At 42.3% G+C, this 21672-nt stretch overlaps 1 protein-coding gene across 2 annotated transcripts in view; it reads left to right on the top strand.

Annotated features, from left to right (window-relative positions):
- Positions 1-14887, top strand: part of robo3 (roundabout, axon guidance receptor, homolog 3 (Drosophila)) — a 97861-nt gene extending 82974 nt beyond the window's left edge. Inside the window, exons 16-27 of one of the 2 annotated variants that reach the window (XM_069666872.1) lie at positions 513-699; positions 1659-1907; positions 2224-2263; positions 3488-3627; positions 3785-4066; positions 5286-5433; positions 5904-6122; positions 6607-6806; positions 7607-7711; positions 8316-8483; positions 9584-9726; positions 14174-14887. In XM_069666872.1, the coding sequence (XP_069522973.1) occupies positions 513-699; positions 1659-1907; positions 2224-2263; positions 3488-3627; positions 3785-4066; positions 5286-5433; positions 5904-6122; positions 6607-6806; positions 7607-7711; positions 8316-8483; positions 9584-9726; positions 14174-14185 (1893 nt within the window). In that variant the 3' untranslated portion in view covers positions 14186-14887. The remainder of the gene's footprint in view (positions 1-512; positions 700-1658; positions 1908-2223; positions 2264-3487; positions 3628-3784; positions 4067-5285; positions 5434-5903; positions 6123-6606; positions 6807-7606; positions 7712-8315; positions 8484-9583; positions 9727-14173) is intronic. The other variant, XM_069666882.1, reaches the window with a different exon arrangement.
- Positions 14888-21672: the final 6785 nt, after the last annotated feature.

The raw sequence follows: 21672 nt of genomic DNA on the forward strand, positions 1-21672 counted from the left end.
CTCAACATCCATTCACACAGAACGTGCATTCAGTTGGTAAAATGTAAATAAAAATAACATTTCTCTAATTAAATTCAAACGTATACTCACAAAATCACCTTTTGATTGAAGGAAAGCGGGTGGTTATTAAGGACGGCTCAAAAGAGGCTGCAATGAAAGTGCAGGAACATGACCCTCATATTTTGTTCATTCAGTGTTCATGCAAAAATAAATCCTCGTCTGAAAAATAAATCTAAAGGCTGTGTTTGTAAGACTTCAAACAGAGAGTACAGCACTTTGGTTAGCGGCCAAGTTCAATGACGACTGTACATTCAGCTCAGGGAATATCGGCCTGAGCTTTGATGTCGTTTCCAACAGATCAGATATTGCAGCCTATAGTTGACTATTTCATCAGTGAATGAAAATGCAAATTCCCTCTCTAACAAGGAGTATAGACTGACAAGTATCTAAAGTATCACACCAGGGAACGAAATCATCTGCATAATAAATTCATCTGTGTGTCTCCCGACCAGGTTTGGTGTGTGGGCAGCGGCGGCGGAGACAACCAGACTCGATACTACATCAACAAGACGGTGGACGGGATCACGCTGTCCACGGTGTTGAAGGGTCTGATGCCTGCCGTGCTCTATCAGGTGGAGGTGGCAGCGGTGACCAGTGCCGGTGTCGGCACTCGCAGCCAGCCGGTGTCCGTCCTCTTCAGTAAGTCTACAGTGACAAAAACAGAGCGGGACAAGATGCACATGTGCTGAAGACAAACTGACACGCTGCCCAGAGGATGCGTCCTTTCATATAGCACCATTATGGGGTCAAATCATGGACAAGTCTTCATCAGTACAGCATGATGTTTACGCTGTTAATTATGGTCCCATTTAGAGTCAAAGAGACTTATCGTCTCAGCAGGGTATGATTTAGAGCGTGGCTACCTTGTGATTAACTAGTCTCTATATAGGCGACCTGACAACCAGGATAAAGCTCTAGCAATTTGAAGATCTCAGTTTCGTTCTCAATGGCGGCACCTATGGTGATAACCGGTGATTGCAGGAGCACACTTCCCAGATATCCAGACAGTGCTGCATGTGTGATGTCCACGGTTGGCTCCGGTTGTAACTCTTGATTTTCCTGGCTGACGGTCGCTTTCCTTTTCAGACTGTTTGCTTCATCTGAGCGTCGAATTTGTTTCTTTTTCTCTGGATTTTCACTTCTTGTTGAAGTTGTATCTGTAGTCATCCATCTTTTCTTTGTTTGTTCAGCCATAGTAGATTACTGTTTACTCGCAACATTTGCAGAGTGGCCGCTTAGCTCCGCCTACCCTCTCTGGCAGACCAACCACTGCTGGGTGATGGAAAACGCGTCACTAACTGGGCGCCTCTTGGGATTTTTGAAAGTCGCACTGAACACCCAGTCTGTAATACTGCAAACGCAAAGGCATTCATCAGTGGGTCAATAAGCTCAATCACCATTGTGTTACCTCATTTGATGATAGATAGAGACTTAACAGAGATTTATTTAAATTAAAATCTTCAACATTATCACTTTAAAGCTGTATGAAACACACTGGATGGATGAAACAGTCAAACAAATACAGTGGTTTTTAATGATCTGTACTTCTCCTCAGTTAATCTAACAGTGCCCTCATCCCTCCCGTTTTGTCCCTCCAGAGTTGCCAGCTGAACAGCCCTCTGTGCCGGGCAGCGGAGGCAGCGGTGGCACCAGCGACAGCGGCGAGGAGAGCAGCGTGAGCCTGGCCGAGCAGATCACCGATGTTGTCAAACAGCCGGCGTTCATCGCAGGCATCGGCGGAGCCTGCTGGGTGATCCTCATGGGCTTCAGCGTCTGGATCTACTGCCGGCGCAAGAAGAGGAAGGAGCTGAGCCACTACACCGCCTCCTTTGCCTACACACCAGCAGGTGAGGATGAGGGATGAAGATGTGAAGAGATGTGTTGTTGGTTACCTGAGGCTCTATATGGGTGCTGTCTTATATGATACCTTACAGTAAAGCCATATTCAGATTGTTGCCCAAAGCAACATAGATGCATGATTAAGCTGTGTTTTCTCTGCTTAACACTGGCGCTACTGTAACAGGCAGTATTGGCCTTGTATTGAAATGGGTACAGCTGATGGATAATGTAAGGATCATCACCAAGTAGGGCATTAAAATGTAACATCCTTCAGTCAGTTCACGCCTCCTCATCACTCTCTCTCTCTGTGTCTATCTTCTGCAGTGGGTTTCCCTCACGGAGAGGCATCAGGACTCAATGGAAGGTAATAACATTTTCTATATTGAAGCCATAACCTTATTCTTTTATGTGTCTGCATGATGTCTAAATTCACAATCATGCATAGGCAGGACTAGGAATTTACAGTCTCATAATTACCTCCGAGTGTTTATCCTTAACAATGCATGTTATCATCTCTAAACAACAACAGACCTGGTCATTAAAAATTGGTTAAAAAACACTGAATAAAGCTGTTTCACGTTATACATCTGTTTTTCCGACACCTTTCTCTGGCAGACGCTGGACGTCGCGCTGCCGCTAACATATATCACCGTGCTCAGCTTGGTTTTAGGTTTTGATTCTTCTCATATTTGTCGTTTATGATATTTTGCAGAGAGGTAAGTTATGCACAGGGGCCTCCTCCTCTACAAAACAAATGTAGCCCAGTGATTACAGCCCATAGAAACACTGAATAAAGCTCTATGATGCTTAAAATCAGTGTCTCTGTAACGATCTTAGGCGGAGCTTCAGGGGCTGCAAGCTGATCTACTGCTAACTTTGACTTCAGTTTCAGTTAAGCTAAGAATGCATGTAAATGTATGTCCTACAGAAATTAAAGGAGGGTATTATGCTAATTTCAAGCTTTATATTTAACTCTGTGAAGTAGCTTAGCATAATTTACAGTTAAAAAAACACCATGTTTCTCACACTGGTGCTCTGTGCAGGCCCTCATCCAGACTCTGCCTGAAACGACTCAGTCAGCTCTGTCCCTTTAAGAGACCCCGCCCCTACAAGCCCCCTTTCTTCTGATTGTCCAGCTCTCCATAGCCTGCTGAGGCTGCACTTTGTGACGTCACAAAGTGCGGTGTGTAGAAAAAACTGAGCTGAGAAGTCTGGGGATTACTCCAACATACTTTTACCTGCAGATTTGAAACTTCGACCATGTTTAGTCTGGACATCCAACATTGTAACATTATACATACAGTATATGTCTTAAAATGTGAAACAGCATAATAACCACTCTTTAAGTTAATATGAGTCCTACAGGTAAAACATGAGACTCATGAAGGCCGATATAGGGGTTTGTTGGAGCTTCATATTGAATAGCCAAATCCAGTTCAACTGACAATTTTCAAAGTCATGCATGGCAGTATGATGGACTGATAATAGTCTTTATCTCTTTGCTGAATTTTGTTTTTCCGTCTGGTTATTGTTTGCTCTTGCACCGTGTCCCTCCATGCTTTAAATTAACGCCAGAATGTCTCTGCAGGCCGGGCGTGCTGGGAGGAAACATGGGCAACTACCCGTGGCTGGCAGACTCTTGGCCCACCACCAACCTGGTCCACAGCGGCAAAGAGGCGGTGAACTGCTGCAGCACCAACCACAGCACAGCAGAGAGATACTACAACGGTAGGATGCTGCTTACACTAAACAGTATGCTCCATGTTTTTGTATTTTTGTGCTTCTTTAATAGCTCCTGTGGGGAAGTCTTCAAAGCAGGGACATTCAGTATAACAAAACACTATAACAACACAATATGAAAAATATCCCCTCCTTCCATGCGCAGATGCTGGTATCTCCAACTACCTGAATCAGACAGAGAAGTACAGCATTGGCGGCTCCACCGAAGGTCCAATCTACAGCACTATCGACGCCACCAGCGAGGACCTGCACAGCTTCACCTACGCCCAGCACACCTCCACCACCCCCTACGCCTCCACCTCCATTATGCCTTACACCAGCCAGACGCAGACGTCGGCCCATAGTGGAGAGCAGCAGGATGACGGACACTGGATCACCCAGCCGGGGCCCTCGGGTGCTCAGTACGCCCAGCCGGACCGCTGCAATGGTGAGGAAGGTCTCCACATGTGGTTGTTGTTGTTGTTGTTGTTGTTGTTGTTGTTGTTGTTGTTGTTGTTGTTGTTGTTGTTGTTGTTGTGCAATACCAACATAGTATGTTCAGACAGTGTTAAGTTATCAGCCTGCAGTGCTTGCTTTTTTTTTCACACAATGCAATTTCATCTCCATCCTCCTCATCCCCGCTTTGCTAGCTAGCTTTACTTAAAGGGCCAGTTGGCCAATTTTCAACTCCCCCAAAAAATGCAGTTTCGCTCTGTGCCTTTCTCACTTCCTCAATCTAGGACGCCCGCCTCCGATGTCATGTCTCGCTCAAAATCGTCAGGTTTGAAATGTAGACTGCAGACCGTAAGATTTTTTAGACGTTCCACCGGTATATTCTCGTCATATTTCAGATTCTGTACCGCTCTCAGCCTGCAGTGAAAACAGTAGTATTTCACTTCAGCGTCCCTCGCTGGGCCGTTCCTTTCAGAGGGAGGGGCGCAATGCATTCCGGGTGTTGTAGGAATGTAGAATGGGCGAAACCACGAGCTGTTTATACAACTTTCTTTACAGCTATGGCGCCAATTAAAAATATTATTGCTTCTATCGATTACAGAGAACACCAGCTTTGACTGACAGTGGCTTTTTCCAGGACAAATTGCTCCTTTAACAGTGAAAAAAGTTGAACTACAGCAAAGCTTCTAGAGGGAGAAATTGAGTTTGTGTTCCTGTTGCGGTGTAGAAAATGATGTTCAAGCTACGTTAGGTACCTTACAAAAATGCTGATAAGTTGCCTCGTCTCTGCTCTCAAGATGTGAAGACTTTCTGCTTTCTCTTTGTTTTGTTTGATTCTGAACTTTTAGAGTTTGGATGAGGACAAACAATTTGAAGATGTCACCTGAGGCTTGAGGGAAAGTTCATTTTCCATTAGATGAAAAGAGAACAAAGTATAATCAGTAGTTGTTGGTATAGTTGTCATTACTTATTTTCTACAAACTACTTCAATTTCTGTTCGTCTGGTTGACTTGACTGCACAGAGGAAGAAGGAGCTTTTCTTGAAGGATTAAATGAAAATATATTTTCTTATTTAATCTAATGAAGCTGCTTCTGTTTGTCCTTCTTTCACACCCATATTCATAAATCTGCAGGGAGATGTATCAAACTCAGTCTTAAATGAATCAAAGTGTCTTCTTCACGTAAACCTTTGTGCTTCTCTTTTGGTTTGTCAGGTAAGCCCAAGCAGAAGGCGATGGGTAAGGCTGTGAAGACCCCGTCTCTGACCTGGATGGAGTCGTTGCCCCCTCCTCCCCCTGTAGGAGAGCTGGATCAGTGTGAGCAGGATGAGCTGCCCCTCGAGCAGGAGGACATGGACATCGGGTGAGTCACACACTCTTCTCTTTAAATTAATTTTACTCTGCTGCAGGGACATCGAGTATCGAACACAGTGTTGCTCTTTTATGCCTCTGGCTTTAGCAAATGATTTTGGTGGCCGCGGTCAATTGCTTTAGCAAGTTAGCAGTTTCCCTTTGAACAGAATTAGCTGTGTTCTTCCTCACCAGTCTCTCTCTCTGCAACCTCAGAGCAAACTATCATTCAGGATCACAGCAGCGATGCCACCCAAGTGGAAGCTTAGCCTCCTGCAGTTTTGCCAACGGCAAGGCCCTCTAACTCGAGTGGAGCCTGAAAGAACAGCATTAATCTTTTAGTGGCCTCATAGCGAGCTGGAATTAAAGGCAGCAGTGAGACAACAGGCTGCTCCTCCTTTGAAAAACACACACAGATAAGATCCTCCTCCCTCTTTTACACCGTTTCATCTAATAACTTGTCTCTTCTGAAAACCTGTGCAGCTCGGATGAGGAGTGGTGCCCCCCCCTCCCAGAGAGAACCTATCTGATGGAGGGATGTGAGGACGGACCCCCTCCCCCGCAGAGGAACAACGCCTCCTCTCCAGCCACCTCCTACAGCCACCAGTCCACAGCCACACTCACCCCATCGCCCCACGAGGAGACCCGAGCCCCCCACGAGCTCGCCCGCCTCAACCAGCTCGACAGCCAGCAGCTGTCACGGTATGTGTACTTACATTTTTCTCCACTGTTGGACACACCTTGATGTCAAATCTGAAAGACAAAATAACAACATATTTCTCTAACAAATGACAAGTGAAATCCAAAAATACACATTATCGGCAATTCAACACACTCATGGGTTTTGCTGGCACAGCCTCTCTTGGTCTGGTGTGACCACTAGCTGCAGTTAGCTAACCAGGGATGCTACTAACTTTTTTGTTATTGTTTAATCTGCAGATTATATTTTTATACATGCTCCATTGTTAGCCAAACTGTTAATCCCTTTGCTACATGGTGAACAATTTTACATTCCATTTAGAAGAAATCATAACAGGCAAAAGATCAAGAGCACCCAAACAGAGGATTAAATAAATGCACAATATTTATTTTGATTTTGATTCCAAAACCTCCCTCTGCACCAGATTTAGCCTCCGATTCCTCCGGTTTGTCCTCTCCAGTAACATGTTGTCCTTACTTCCCGCAGCAGAAGGTTACCCTGCGGTCCAGTGCCAGTTCCCCAGGCGCCGAGCCCGCCGCTCACCCAGTCCAACCCCAACCTCTCGGGCCAACAGCATCACGGCTCATCAGAGGTTGGCACGCTGCAGTGCCAAAGTCCTGCTCACCGCTGCCTCAACGGCCCGGGGCCAGCTCTGAATGAAGACAGCGTCAGCGCCACCACACCGGGTACAGAGACTGCAGCAGCATGTCTGCACACATACAAACCTGCACATGGAACACACGCACACACACTCATACATGTAAACAAGATCATGAAGCTGAGTAGAATGAATTCATTCACCCAACAATTGTGTTGAATTACTGTTTGTAATGGAAATAATCTATATGCACTGAAATGGTCCATGTGTATGGAGTCATAGGGGTGGCATTAACAGAATAATTCTGTAAAAGAAAAAGAAAAAAAAGCTATACAATAAATAAGTACAAATAAAAAAAAAGGAAATGTAATTTTAAAAAAATGTAATTTTAATTTCTAAAAAGTTTTTAATACAAGAATATGCAGAAAACATGCTGGAATTATAAGGATTTGTAACAAAATATTTGTTTATTTAATGTAAAAATTTAAATAAATAAAAAGAAAAAATAGATTAAATTAACTTTTACAGGCATAAAATAAATAAATGTTATTTTAATTATTTTAAATAGATAAATATACACAGAGATAAATAAACAAATACATATAAAAACAAATGAAAATGCTCTTTTCTTTTTTTATTATTTATGTTTAGATTTCTACGTTTATTCATTTTGTATATTAATCTTTATTTGTCCATTAACCTATTTAATCTTTAGTTATTGTTTATTTATTAACTTAATTCTATCCATAATTCAAAATTATTATTATTTTTTTTTTTTTTACAGATTTAATTATTTTTATGGCACTGTTAGGACTCCGTACATGGCTGTTTAGTACTGAGACAATAAACACTTCCTGATGTTCCTGTTTTCTCTCCTCCCTCACACAGTCCACAGTCGCTCCCCGGCAGATTCATGCACTCCTCCCAACCAGAAATCACGAGTGAAGAAAAAGGTCTCAAAGAGTTCAGCCTACAGAAGAGATATACAAGGAGGTGAGTGAAATCCAGTTAATGATATCTACGTTTCTTTTTGTCCTTAATTACAGCCAGTGCAGACATCACTATAAGGGATAAAGTTATCATTTCGTGTAACAATATCTCTGCTGTAGAACCTCAGACATTCTCAGTAGCTGATTTTTGCAGCTCTACTGCAAAAGAGAAAATCATGTTCACAGTAATTTCACATTATGTAACTATACAGTACTCTTTTGTCAGTTAGTGAGGAGATACACCCCATAATCAATCAGTTTGTACCCACACATATTCTGCAACAGTAATCTGTGACTGAATATCTACAGCTGTGGTACAGAGATGTGAGCCTTGTGTTCCAGATAATAGACACGTTCATCAAAGCCCTCATTTTATGATCAGAAAGTGTTAATTTCATTCACCCTGTTTTCTGAAGGAGAACTGTGAGTAGCATCACAGAATTTGTCATTTTATGTGAAGAGAAACAAACAAACAAAAAGATCTTTTTTTAGACGCTGTTATGTAACAGAAACCTGACACTTAAATTAGCTAAAACGCATCAGCTGAAAAGCCACTAAAAATGACCTAATTCTTCATGCATGCTTTTTCTCCACTCCTGTCTGTTCAGACCTCCCCCCACCTCCGGAGCCTCCCCCAGAGGACGACAGGTTGCGGGCCCCTCAAGGCAGCATGGAGGGCAGTAATGTTATGAACGGAGCTGTGTCCTCCCTGGAGAGGAGCGAGTACAGCAGCAGCAGCCACCAGCGGAAAGGATCGGGACAGAGACACACAGACAGTAAGTTTGCAGAATGTAGTTTGTCATAATTCAGTTTAAAGGAAGCAAAATCAGATTCAGCAGAGAGAGAGCTGGTTCCTCCTGAAATACATCACTCCTTGTAGGAATGAAAAAGACAACTCTTGTATATTTCACAGGAGTGGAGAGGAGTTTAGTTCACTCTTGTAACCACTCTGAGATTTCCAACATTTATTCTGAATCATGCCCCACTGCTGCACTGCAGTACTTTCTCCTCCAGTGTTGCACACAAGAGTAAAAAGGGACTGGCTAGAGCACAATCAGATCATTCCTTCTTAGTGACTACAACATTTATAACACACAGCTCATTACAAACACATAGGTTACAAGATGCTGCTGTAAATAAGAACACAAGGTGGGGCGTAGAAATGCCCAAAGTCTCCTTGTAGCCGAAAATAACACCGTTTGACCGTACCCAACAGCAACATTAAAGTTATAATCTTTAAGATCTCAGGTTCGTTCTCTTTCGCGGCTATGGCGATAAACGGTAATTGCGGGAGCAAACTTCCCAGTTGTCCAGACAGTGTTGATAGACTCAATCACCATTGTTTTACCTCATTGGGTGATAGATAGATAGAGACTGAACAGACATTTATTTACATGAAAATCTTTATCTGTTTTTTACCGCACCGGAACAGCAGCACTCTGTGTACAGTAGGGCTGAATACACTGCTGGATACTGGAAATTGCTCCAGTAACAGCTTCCCTCCTACACATGTAGTAAGTCGTAGCATTATGAAATGCAGACATTAACTGCACAACAGCAGCTAGCATAGACAACAAGATCAGCAGAGCCTGTTATTGGTTATTTATGATGATTTAATCCCTGCAAGTCAAGTTGTTTTTTTCAACCTCAATCAACCTCAGAGTTTCAAACGAAAACAGAGTCAGAAGTGACTCCAAATGTCTCAGTTTTAGGGGCTCTAAAATGCTGGAGTAGTGTGGATGGGAGGCTCAAACATAAAAAGGAGCAGGGTGGATGTAACTCAAGCAACCTTGGCTTTCCTTCAAAGACCTGGTGCTCCCTTTTAAACAGACTCACTTTTAACCCCTTCTTGTTTCCTTCCCTCTTGCCTCCCAAGATGAGGACTTGATGTACAGCAGCAGTAAGGCCGTTTACCTCTCCAGGAGTCAGATGTCCAGCAACTGCTCGACCACAGGAAGCTCCTCGTCCAGAGGCTCGACGGGCTCCCGAGGGCTCAACTCAGCCAGAAAACACAACGAGGTACGGTTACAGCACTCTAATGATTTTATAACTTCTGCAGAACGTTCTCTTTTCACCTCAAACGGGCTGAATAATTGATGCTTTTAGATATTTATGAGGCAGGGGAACAAAGCCTGCCATGGAGACGTTCATGTGGTTTAGTTTTATCTACATATCATTACCCGCGCTCCATAAAACACACATAATCGTATATGTGTGGGTGCATGAAAAGAGCTTTCACATTCCCTCGTTGCCCACACACACACCAACATACAGATCTGCCATTACTCAGGATGGCTTTTACAGTAAGAAACAATGTTAAGTGTGCACGCCCACCGCTCTCTCTCTCTCTCTCTCTCTGCGATGCACTTCAGAGGCCGCTCATCACGGTGGGAGCGCTCCTTTAAATGCACCACCCGCAGGCTCCCTCACAACGAGCTGCTGTCTTTAATGGCAGAGCGAGGTGAGCCAGCCGAATGGGACGCTCTGCGGGGGATTAGAGTGAGAGAGGCAACACTGATGAAGAGTGTCCCTCAACGTTACTGTAGGTAGACCGAGGCAGCAGCTGAAAGAAAACACAGAAAGTTGTTTAAAGTGTGCATGAGCTTGCAGAACTGTGACTCAGGAGGTAGAGTGCTTATAATCACAGGGTTTGCAGGTCGATCCCTTAGCTCTTTCTGCATGCATGTGGGACTGAACACTGAACCACAAGCTGCAAAACTCAGCTTACAATCACAAGAAAAAGACATAAAGTAGGAAAGATATTAAATAAAACAAGCTAAATTATCCAACAGACATCATGTCTCCTTCTTCCAAATCAAATATTCTCATTGAGGTCTTTTATTTGCAGAAAATGACGCCAGTTTAAGAAACCAAAAGATGTTTTTCAGAGCTCCAATATGCAAAGAAAACAAGTTCACGTTCATGTTTAACAACAGAACGTTTTAACTCAGGAAGAGTTCACAGATCAATATCTGGTGGAATAACCTGCTTTTTAATCACAGCTTTCATGCATCTCTGCCTGCTCTCCACCAGTCTGTCACAGTGCTGTTGGGTGACGCTAGGCCGCTCTTTGTTCGATGGCTTGTGACCATCCATCTTCCTCTTGATCACATTCAGGAGGTTTTCAATGGCTCACATCTGATTGGGCTGTTCATGACATGTAGAGAGATGTGCATTTGGAGTGCTCTGTTAATTTTTCCAGAGCTGTATCTATCTTCAAGGAACCCTCGGGTAACTTAGAATTAGTACAAAGAAGCACATTTGTGTGATACAAAGAAAACATTGAATAAGTATTTTCTCAATATGGAGTAAAATGTGCTTAAATTTAACTACTGCTGGTACCATTGTCTTGAAATAAGCAAGTGTATACACATAGTAAATAGTACTTAAACATCTTCATACGAGAAAGATGCAAGAAATACTTCGAAAACAAGTTACATTATCCACATTAGCCCTTTTTACACTGCAGTTCCGCCTCAGCGCCGTAACGAAGCTCCACCGTTATGCCGCCTTTGCCATTTTACATTGGACCAAGCGACGCCACCCCAGTGTGTGTTTTTACACAGCGTTCTGATGTGGCGGAAGCAAAACGTGCACGATGTGTAAAGTTCAAACGAACACTGCATCCACATACACACACAGCGCTGTTCTGCCCTGCCGGCTCTGCCATTTCGCCACTGTTACTACCTCCGATGCCGGCTCAGAGGAGGAACAACTTCGCCCCACCATTCCACCTCCGTGCGTTTTACATAGAAGATGAGACGAAACAGAGGCGTAATAATCCCGTCCTGAACTGGCAGTATAAAAAGGGCTATTGCCTTTATTAGAGACATTTCAATACTTACTTTTTCCTGATGTGCACGTGAGGGTTTTGCTTGGCAAATCTGTTGCCCTCAGTGAATTGGAGAATGAGTGTACTCCATTTTTTAATAGTGTCCCCTGTTGGTCAAGTTATAAAACGAAAGTATTGACTCACTGCAATGGAGAGACCCCACAATCTGGCCCTGGGGTTTCATATCTGGTTGGTTTGAGTAAAGTATAGTATGCAGCAAGACTTTTAACTTTCAATACTTATAATATGTGTTAGAATATAAAGTGTAGAATCTGAATTTGTTAAGTGTCTAGTACAGCTGACATATACTAGAGTTATAGCATCTCTCTGACATGTATTGTAAAGCATCAGAATGTACTTGTACTGTAGGTGAGATAACATTGAGTTTTGTGTTTATGAGAAACGGACAGTGTTGCAGCTTTGATGCTTCCTTTAGTGCTGTAGTTGTTAAGTTTTAACACTGTAACCTGAGGCAAGCCCATAAAGCTGCCTGTGTAAGCAGAGAAATAAAGGATGGCACTGTCACGGGTCGCTCCATGCCGACCTCGACGCACATCTGACATGGGAATGTAGCAAAGCAACCAGTAAAAGTGACACACAGACACACAATTGCTCTTTTCTCTTGCTGTCAACAACACATACACACACAGAGCTCGCTTGTATCTCGCAATCTTGCGCCTCTGAGGTCAGCCCCCTGCGGAGAAGTCAGGGTCCCCCCAAACTGACCCTACCTGACCCGTGCTGGTCTTTTCACGCCTTCACGAGAACATGAAAGCTCGACCTCCTGAGCCATAAAGTCTGAGGTGTTTCCACAGGAAGTCTGGATTAGGTTTCCCTGACTTCCTGTGGTGCTGCTGACTGCTATCTGTCTCTTTGACCCAGGGGGCAAGCCGGGGGGGCACGGGAGTCTAACATTGCCTCAACAGGCGTGTTTGTTGTTTATTTTATGAGAGTTAACCCTTAAAAAGTCACAAAAACTGCAGGGTAAAATAAGTGTTTTTATCAGTGGAATCTGGTGGCTTTGAAGACATCAGCTGTTTAGTTTTTACAAAGGTCTATCTCTGTATGGATCAATTCCATATTTTTGTCAGACACTTAATACCAATAATAACAATCTGAGCCTGTCAGTGGTAAAAAGAGCTTTTAGTGGACACACTTTGTTGGGACACATTTGCTCTGAGGGATTCATTTGCAGACGTTACAGATTGTCTCAAAGCTGCCAGCTGAAGCAATCTACTGCAGCAATCCAAAAAGGTTTTATACTTTTTATTTTACCTTAAAATATTTAAAAGAAAAATATATAGTAATCCTCAAATTTATGCCACAGCGACAGCCAAAGTTTACTTTCTGTAACGTCAACATTCGACATATTACATAACTTACACCACACTGAAATGTTTCAGCGTCCTCTGGAAAACTAAACCAAACAGTGTCTCACGTTCTCTCAAGTGTTTCTTTGGGAAACAGGTGTAAAACTTTTAAAGATTGACGAGGCCCAGATTGAGAGGAAATAGATTAAAGTTTTACCCCAGACTTCAGAGTCTTATTGATCCATGTTAAAGCTCCTGTGAGGAACTTTTGGGTTGTGTTGATTTTGGCGCCCCCTGTGGACAAAGTGGTACCTCTTATCTCTCGAGGACATGTACATGTATAAAAAGTGTTTTTTAACAGAAATCTCATTCTGCTTTCTTTTAACATTCAAACATATCTCTCGCTGTGAAACTCCTGACAGGAGCTTTAAACAAAACTGACAGTTGTGACACATTTTACTCATTGTGACACCAAACCAGGGACAGAATCTGTCTCCTCTTGTGCTGAATGTCAAGAAACCTCAGGAGCAGAAAGTCAGCAGTCTTAGAACCTAATGAACGTGATGACAATCAATCCCATTGGGGTTTGACGACTTATTTTTCCTGGTTTCCGGTGCAGCATTGGATATCAAATTAAATCATATGGGATATTCGGGGCAAAGATTCCCTCTTCCGCTCGCTGATCATTGGTTACAGAACAACAAACTTGAGATGCAAGAATTGAGTTGGAGTTGAGTGACGATGTCCACGACTGGTTTCAATCTGTTTATAGAGCATTATATTATATTGCATTATGTTCAGTGCTTCTTAGCTTACGCCAAAAGGCTGGACTTGACTTGGTTGGAGTTCTTGAAGACGTTTCCCCTCTCATCCGAAAGGCTTCTTCAGTTCAATTCGGTTTAGAGGTGAAACGTCTTCAAGACCTTCAACCAAGTCCAGTCCAGCCTTTTGGATTAAATGTTTAATCAACATGACCTTTTACAGACAATGAACAATGTTAACCGCTTGTTCTGCTCTCCAAGTGGACCGTTGGTCAAATGTATTTTTCTTAAACTACAAACAGAAAGCAGAATTGACACCAGGATCTTTCGCCTACATAATCTGATATGTTTATGTAGATTATTAAAATCCCAGAAGTGGCTGTGAACATCTAAGAAGAGAAGGTGACTGAGTAATGCTTCTTGTCCTGAAGCAACTGTCTGACCAAGACGTGTATATCTGTTAAAAACTTCAGTGCATGAGCCGACTCTTGCTGCCTTGGTTTATAAAAATCAGTCAATGTTCTGAATATTCATTAATCTTTTACATATTTCTGTCTCCTCAGGAAATGAGATAAGGACACCCGTGACTCTGTCAGTGAACCTTCGATGCCTCCATCATCCACCATTCTCCCACTGTGGACACAATAAGCTGGACAAGAGGAAGACTCTGTGTCAATGCTGTGAAAGAAAGGACGGACTTTACATCCTGTTTTTGGTATTACTATGATTATTTATGAGCTCTCCTTGATTTGTAAATACCTGTGTCTGTACTCTTCTTTTGTGGGCTCTGGATACAGGGAAAGAGACGTATATTGTATTTATGAGGATAAAAACAAAACGATGTTAAAAAAAAAAAAAAAAGTCTGTTATTATAAAAACGCTCATGTCTTCTTGAATGTGCCAACCTTTTTGTCAAAATGTATACTTTTGGAAAAGCATTACCTACTGTTGCACTCTCTTGTTGTGATGGCAAAACAACAGAAAATATGAAGCACAAAGTGTGTTTGCTGGTCGGAAAAGCCAAAACGAGCGGGTTCTCCCTGCGCCCATGTAGTCCGCGAAGAATGTCAAACTTTTCTATGTTTCCTCCCGTTTCTCTGCAGCGAAATGTTCCCGTGTGCCAGCAGACTGACAGGCTTTATAAAAGTTTGATTGTAACCCCTCCCGCCCCTCTCTCCTTGTTCGTCTGAGGAACTCTTTGCTGCAGTTGTGAGATAAAATTTGCATATACTCCTCCAAAACAAACGAAAAAATGTCTGTGGACTGACCTTTTTGTACTCTTGTTGTTTTGTAAATGTAAAATAAAATACATTTGCTGATCCAAGCTTCTTTTTTCATTTTAGCAGCTTTCAAGAACTTTTTCCTGTTGTCATTACAGCCTGTGCTCACTCCCAACTCGTCAAATAAGGCAGCTCGGTCAGTGGCCCAACGCCTCAGATATGATGCTGTAGGTACCCTTCTAGTATCATTACTGGAAACAGTCCTCTAGCTTATTTTTTTATGTGCGTTAAAGTCAATTGATGTAATATAAAGAGCACAAAAGTCAGGTTGGGGTGGCTGGAGAAATGCAGGAATTTCATCCAGAAGACAGGGTTTCTATTCCCATGTGAAAATCCAGTTGTCAATGTCACTTTCTTTTAAGAAGATGTTGACTTATTTATATCTTATTTATATTTATATATGATTTTTGTAACCTTATTTTTAAGCTACAAAACCTACCTTTGTAAAGTAATGTAACATATGGTAACATATACTGTATATATATATACACCTGTTTAACTGCCCCTGAACGCAAATATCTAATCAGCCAATCACGTGGTAGCAACTCAGCAACAATTTAGGCATGTAGACATGGTCAAGACGACCTCGAAATTATTAACATTAACTGGAACGCTTTATTTTGACATTTTAACCACATTTTGCACATTTGTTTAATATCTGGTGGCCATTACAAGGACAACACTGGAATCTTAGTGAGGATCTGGCATTTCATATTGGAGGACACATCTGACAAACTGACTTCCTAAACAACTGATACTGCAAAAGCTCATTCAAAATAAAAGTTAGCAGGAGAGAAATGAATGCAAAAACGTTTCAAAGTCTTTTAAACATTTTAAACAATAAGTTCACATTTTCAACTCACTGTTGAAACAACACTGTCATGAATGGACCTTGTGCTTGCAGAAATTTTGCTCATTGCTGTACTGGTTCCTGTCAAGAGAGCTCCTAACATGATTCCAGGGAAAGCAATGGGGAACAAAATCCTCAGTGCTGTGTTATGATGAAATTACACCTTTTTGTTTCCTCCGACATGTTTATTTGATGAGCTCTGGTGAAGACAAAATAATACAATGATAAACTAAGTAACTGGTGTTTAACTTCAGTTTAACTAAAGAGAAAAACAGACTTGTGGGATTTTCCTCCATGTCTTCCACCCAGCCAAGTATGTGGAAAATGTGTTCGCAACAAAATACAAAATGTGAACCTGTGTTTCAAATCAAAGGCAAAATACAGATGTATCACATACATCACTAAATCAATCAATCAATCAATCAAATTTTATTTGTATAGCGCCAAATCATAACCAGGGTTATCTCGAGACACTTTACAGAAAGAGCAGGTCTAGACCGACTCTTTAAGTTATTTAAAAAAAAAAAAAAGAGAGGCCCAACATCAATCCACCATGAGTAGCACTTAGCAATTCGGCACATTGGCAAGGAAAAACTTCCTTTTAACAGGCAGAAACCTCGAGCAGAACCAGACTCATGTTGAACAGCCATCTGCCTCGACTGGATGGGCCGAACATGGGATAGAAGGAGATGCAGGATAGAGACAGGCAAAGAGAGCAACAACAACATATGTTCTTGTTACCACAACAACATATGTCCTTGTTACATGAACAACAACAGACACATACTTATGGTTACAATGCCAATAATAGTGGTAGACTAGGGTGAAGATTGGCTAAATAAATAAATAAATTAGTGAGAGAAGCAGAGTAATGATAAAGGCTGAGGTAATCGTAATTGTAACAGTTGAAGTCAACAGGTCTACTATTAGCATTAGCAGCAACAATAATGATACTATGGGGAAGGCTGATGTTAGTAGTTGTTGCAGTCGAGCAGGTCCACAGCAGCAGGTGGTCTGCAGCAACGATCCTCAGGAACCTTCAAGACAAGGGAGCACGAGAACTCCCGGGAAGATATGTGGTTAGTAATGTTAATGGGACCAGAAGATACAGAGTTAATGAGCTGCATTAATATGACAGAGATAGAGAGAGAGAGAGAGAGAGAGAGAGAGAGAGAGTCAGAGAGAGAGAGTCAGAGAGAGAGAGAGAGAGAATGTGACAAATACATGTACAGGTGGTTTTTGCAAGTGTTGCTTATAACATTAATGAAAAGCTTAATTTCACATATGTTTGAAGATGCACTGACACGTTTCAGGTTCACCCCAAAGTGCCTGTACCTTTTTGAAAGCAGGTCATCCAAGGATTTCCAGTGAATGCTGATTTATGTCACAGTGTTCAATTTCCTGATACGTTTGCTTTTAATTAGTTATCTGATGCTGTAAAAAGGGGGTGTTCTGTTCCCGAGTAGCAGAGTAGAGGAAGCGGCGAGGAAGAGGCGAGAGAAGACGTAACTAACACTAACACGAAAGTCATTGAACTTTCCATAAGCGTGAATATCTGCTTCAGACCGACACAAGAAGCTGTTCTGCTGCAGACTGAGCCCACCTGAGGGTCCAACATGTCAAGGCCATAAGGTAAAGGTAAGTTTAGGGTAGAGGGAGGGGCAGGACGTCATTACCGTGGCTCCATCAGCTGATATGGTAAATGGACTGTACTTATATAGCGTTTTTCTAGTCTTTGCGACCACTCAAAGCTGCTTTTACACTACATATCACATTCACACACTGATGGCAGAGGCTGCTACGTAAAGTGCCCAACTGTCAATCAGATATCACATTCATACCCGTTGGCTATGCCACCGGGAGCAATTTGGGGTTCAGTGTCCCAAGGACACTTCGACATGTAGCCTGACGGAGCTGGGGATCGAACCTCCGACCTTCCGATTGAAAGACGACCGACTCTACCACTGGGCCACAGCCGCACAGTCTACTGCACAGTCTCTGGCTCCAAATGCACAGGGGGTATTTGGACTTCTTTTTTTACAATAAGAGGAGGCGAAGAAGCGTTGTCCTTCCATGACTTCGCCCATTTGTTTGTGAACTACAGTTTAGAAGCCTTCATTCTGGCATTTTGGCCAAATCTTATTTTCTTTTTTGGAGCCACAAGTGACCGTATTTGGAAGAGAGCACGGATACCCATCGCTCAGCCTCTATCATGTATAACAAGGCACCATGGTGGAGACTTGTCAACCACAGGGAGCCCAAAGCATCCCCTGTTTTATCGTCTATTTGACTCTAAATGGGACCATAACTTACAAAACGAACATCCTGCTGTATTGATGAATACAGGAAGCTGGCATTTGAGACCATTAACTAATTAGGAAAATGTTTACTGAGGTAATAAATCAACTTGTGAGAGGACTAACTTCGCCCCCCTTCGGCCATTAGAAAGACTGCAGGTTGGCTTCACCTGTTAGGTGTGAGTGTGTTTCCAGAAGTTCATAAATAAATAAAAAACAGCGTTATTGCTGAAGTTCTGTTTGTTTCTTAATCCCCTCTGCCTCATTCTTCCCCAAACTTCACAGTGCATTGCACCTGGCTGAGTGCTGCTGTATGTGCCGAGGAGCATGAAATTGCTGCGCTCTCTCCTCTGACAGAGCTACACACACTCCCTCTCCCCTCTGTCCACCTGAGACGAGGCGTGCATTACCCTCCAGTGCTCTGCAGATGCTCTCCGTGTCCGGGCATACACAAGCTCACTAACTCACAGGCTCAGACACACACTCGGATACACATGTACGTGAATGCCTCGGGTGTGTTTCTCCTCTCAGTGCTCTGTGATCAGATGCTGCTGCACAGCTTTGTGGAGGTTCACAGATGGAGGTGATGGAGGTGGCAGCAGAGTGAGAACATAAAACCGAAGCTTTAAAAGAACATGTAGAGGAACCTGATGAATGTACTGAGACGACAGGCCTTTTCAGGGTCTGATACTGAGACAGCTTACAGAACGACCACTAATACTTTGTTATTCTAATACACCACAGCCTTGGATAGTTATTATATTTACACTGTGTTGAGAAAGGCTTTTGTCCTACATTATACTTAAAGAGCAACTTGCAACTTGGAGACCCCAGTGAATTAATGTGTTGGAAAATGATTTAGTAATTATATTTCCAACTAACTATATGAATTAATACACTACAAGAGCTTCTGGAGTCAGTTTTTGTATGTTTTCTTATATTTCTGCATCGAAACAGACAACCTGACGTAACATAAGGGAGTCCCGCCGAGTGTAACCCCTCAACTTATCCTCGTGCAATTTCAGTCTGCCTGTCATTCTGCATCTACCAGTCTGCATAATAAACCATGTTAAACTCACCTTATCTCCTCTGTCTGTCTGCGTACTGTGTTTGCTCTTGCAACACCCTGCCTGATTCAACAATGTGAAAATCACTCCAATACTACAAGGGTTAAATTAAGTCAGGGTTGTGGGATGGCAGGAGGAGAATGAGATTTAACGTCATAATGGGAAGCTTAACTTTGCACATCTTACACACTATCAGCTTTATTATTTAAAGCTTTATTATTTTATGTTTGAAGACAGGGGACGGAGAGTAGTGTGTCAAGATGGCGTGGGTTTTGTGTTCCCATCAATGTCAATCGGAGACAAGGCGATAATTACCCGGGTCTACTGCAGAGTCATTTGACTGAATGCTGATTGTAGCCTTTCCCACTAAGCAAAAAAGCCGAGTGATAGCGGGTTTTTTGACCAGTGGGAAAAGGGTTTATGGAGGATAATTGAAGTGAATACATTTAAATAGAAAGTTTATTGTATGCTGTGTTAAGAAGAACAAGGTCTGCATTTTGATAAATAACATCACCATAGTCCAGAATTGGGATTTTCACTTGGATGAAGTGTTTGCATACATGAATTTTCTACGTATTATTATAGAGGGTTAGTTTAGAAACCAGTGAAGCAATAAGGAAGCTTCTTTGGTGTTGGAGTTTATTTTCAAGCAGACAACAATATTTCGAATGACTGTTTGCAGCGGATTGTCTCATCTTGTTATATTTTAAAAACAGTTTGTCAAACAGTATTAATCAGATTGTACACCCACAGCAACCCATAAACCATAGAGCCCCCACACAACAAATCCCATCATAACCAGTGGATAATACAAGTGAAAGGCATCATTTATAATCCTGCTTAACTTAAACTACATGTGTGTGATCAGCAAAATCGACTATGAGGATTAGAAGTAAAAGTAGTGGGTGCTGAAAAACATGGCCCAAGTAAGTGTTAAATAATATTTAATATAAATATATTAGTTTGTTCTCTTATACATCAATGTCTCTTATGTGGAAATAGTAGCTCTATTCAGTAAGAGGATTCCCAACAGAGGACATAAACCAAAGCTGGGTCCTAAAGCAGAGGGAGTATGTGGTGGAATTGAAAAGAAAACTCCACCACACCATCTGTATTCATTTTCTTGGCTTGTTTAACCCTCCTGTTATGTTTCGGGTCAAAATGACTTTTTTAGTCTGAAAATGTAGGAAAAATATATTTTTTCAGTATGAAACTTCTTCTGCTGGCCTCTCATTGGCGTGGAGACTAAAAGGGGTCAAAGTATCAAATTTACACCATTTCTATCTTTGCAAATGTGACACAGAAGGTATCTCCTACTCCCACCATATTTCACCCAATCACACACACACACACACGCCCGCATGCAGACATGTGCACATAGTGAAATAGACGAGGATGTGTCTGAAGATGAAGACCATCTTGAGGTCCATTCGGATTCAGATTATTCTGATTATAAACTGTCAGATAAGGAAATATCTATTCCTTTTCTTACAAGCAAGACATTCATGTCAAAAAATGGTGAAATACAGTGGTCCTCGTCTCCCAATATACATCAGACAACACTGTCTGCAAAATACATAATACAGACAGTGCCAGGTCGCACCAGAATCGCAGTGACTCATGGCACAGACATCAAGTCAGCTTCTGAGCTCATCATTCCCAATTCAATACAGAAAATCCTTCTGGAAATTACTAATCTAGAAGGAAGACGTGGTTTCGGGGAGAAGTGGATGAAACACATTTACATCCGTATTTGGTGCTCGTCATACTGGCTGGGCTCTATCAGTCGAATGATGAATCGACAGCCAGCCTGTGGGATGCAGAAACAGGCTTATGTTTTGAGCCACCATATCTCTGGAGACTTTTCACATTTTCATCATCTTCTCATTTGGCTTGATTTAAGTGACCTGTTCAGTTTGACCCAGTCTCATCTCTATTTATCAACATCACCCCCATGAGGGATGTTTTGCTGGCAAAAGAGAAAACACAACTGATTTGTTGATTCGTGTTTTCTGATATGTGTTTTCTGATTTGCCGTTGTGTTTTCTGTTTTGCCGTTGTGATTTGCACTTCAGGGCCACCGTACATTACCCCGTCTACACGTCTCCCTCGACACAGAGTTTCTAAAAGTCTTCACCCTGGCCGGACTTTTATAAAAGATCTGCTTTCAGTGACATAAAACGGCGTTTGTGTGGACGAAAAGTCAGAACGCAGAGAAAAAGCTACGTTTTGAAAAATACCCGTGTACATGTGGACATGGTCGTAGTCTACGGCAATAGCTGAAACTACGATCTGGTGATGAGTGGATGGAGAACCAGGGTAGATTGATGCTGTGTCTGAAACCGCATACTAACGTGCTGCCTACTACATACAGTAGTACTGCATACTGCCTACTAACCTGACTATTAGGATGCCGTTGGCATCATACTCAGAGCCGTCTTCTCCGTATCACGTGACTTAATCGTTTACGTATGTCCGGTCTGATCTCCGGTCCATCTTCGCCATATTAGAAGCTGAAGAGCCGCAATGCATTTTGGGGCGGTTGAGTACAACCAGTGAGCTCCCGTC

Source organism: Semicossyphus pulcher, unplaced genomic scaffold, assembly GCF_022749685.1.
Source record: "Semicossyphus pulcher isolate SPU_LCO1_2020_fin unplaced genomic scaffold, fSemPul1.0.p SCAF_10, whole genome shotgun sequence".
Lineage (NCBI taxonomy): Eukaryota > Metazoa > Chordata > Actinopteri > Labriformes > Labridae > Semicossyphus > Semicossyphus pulcher.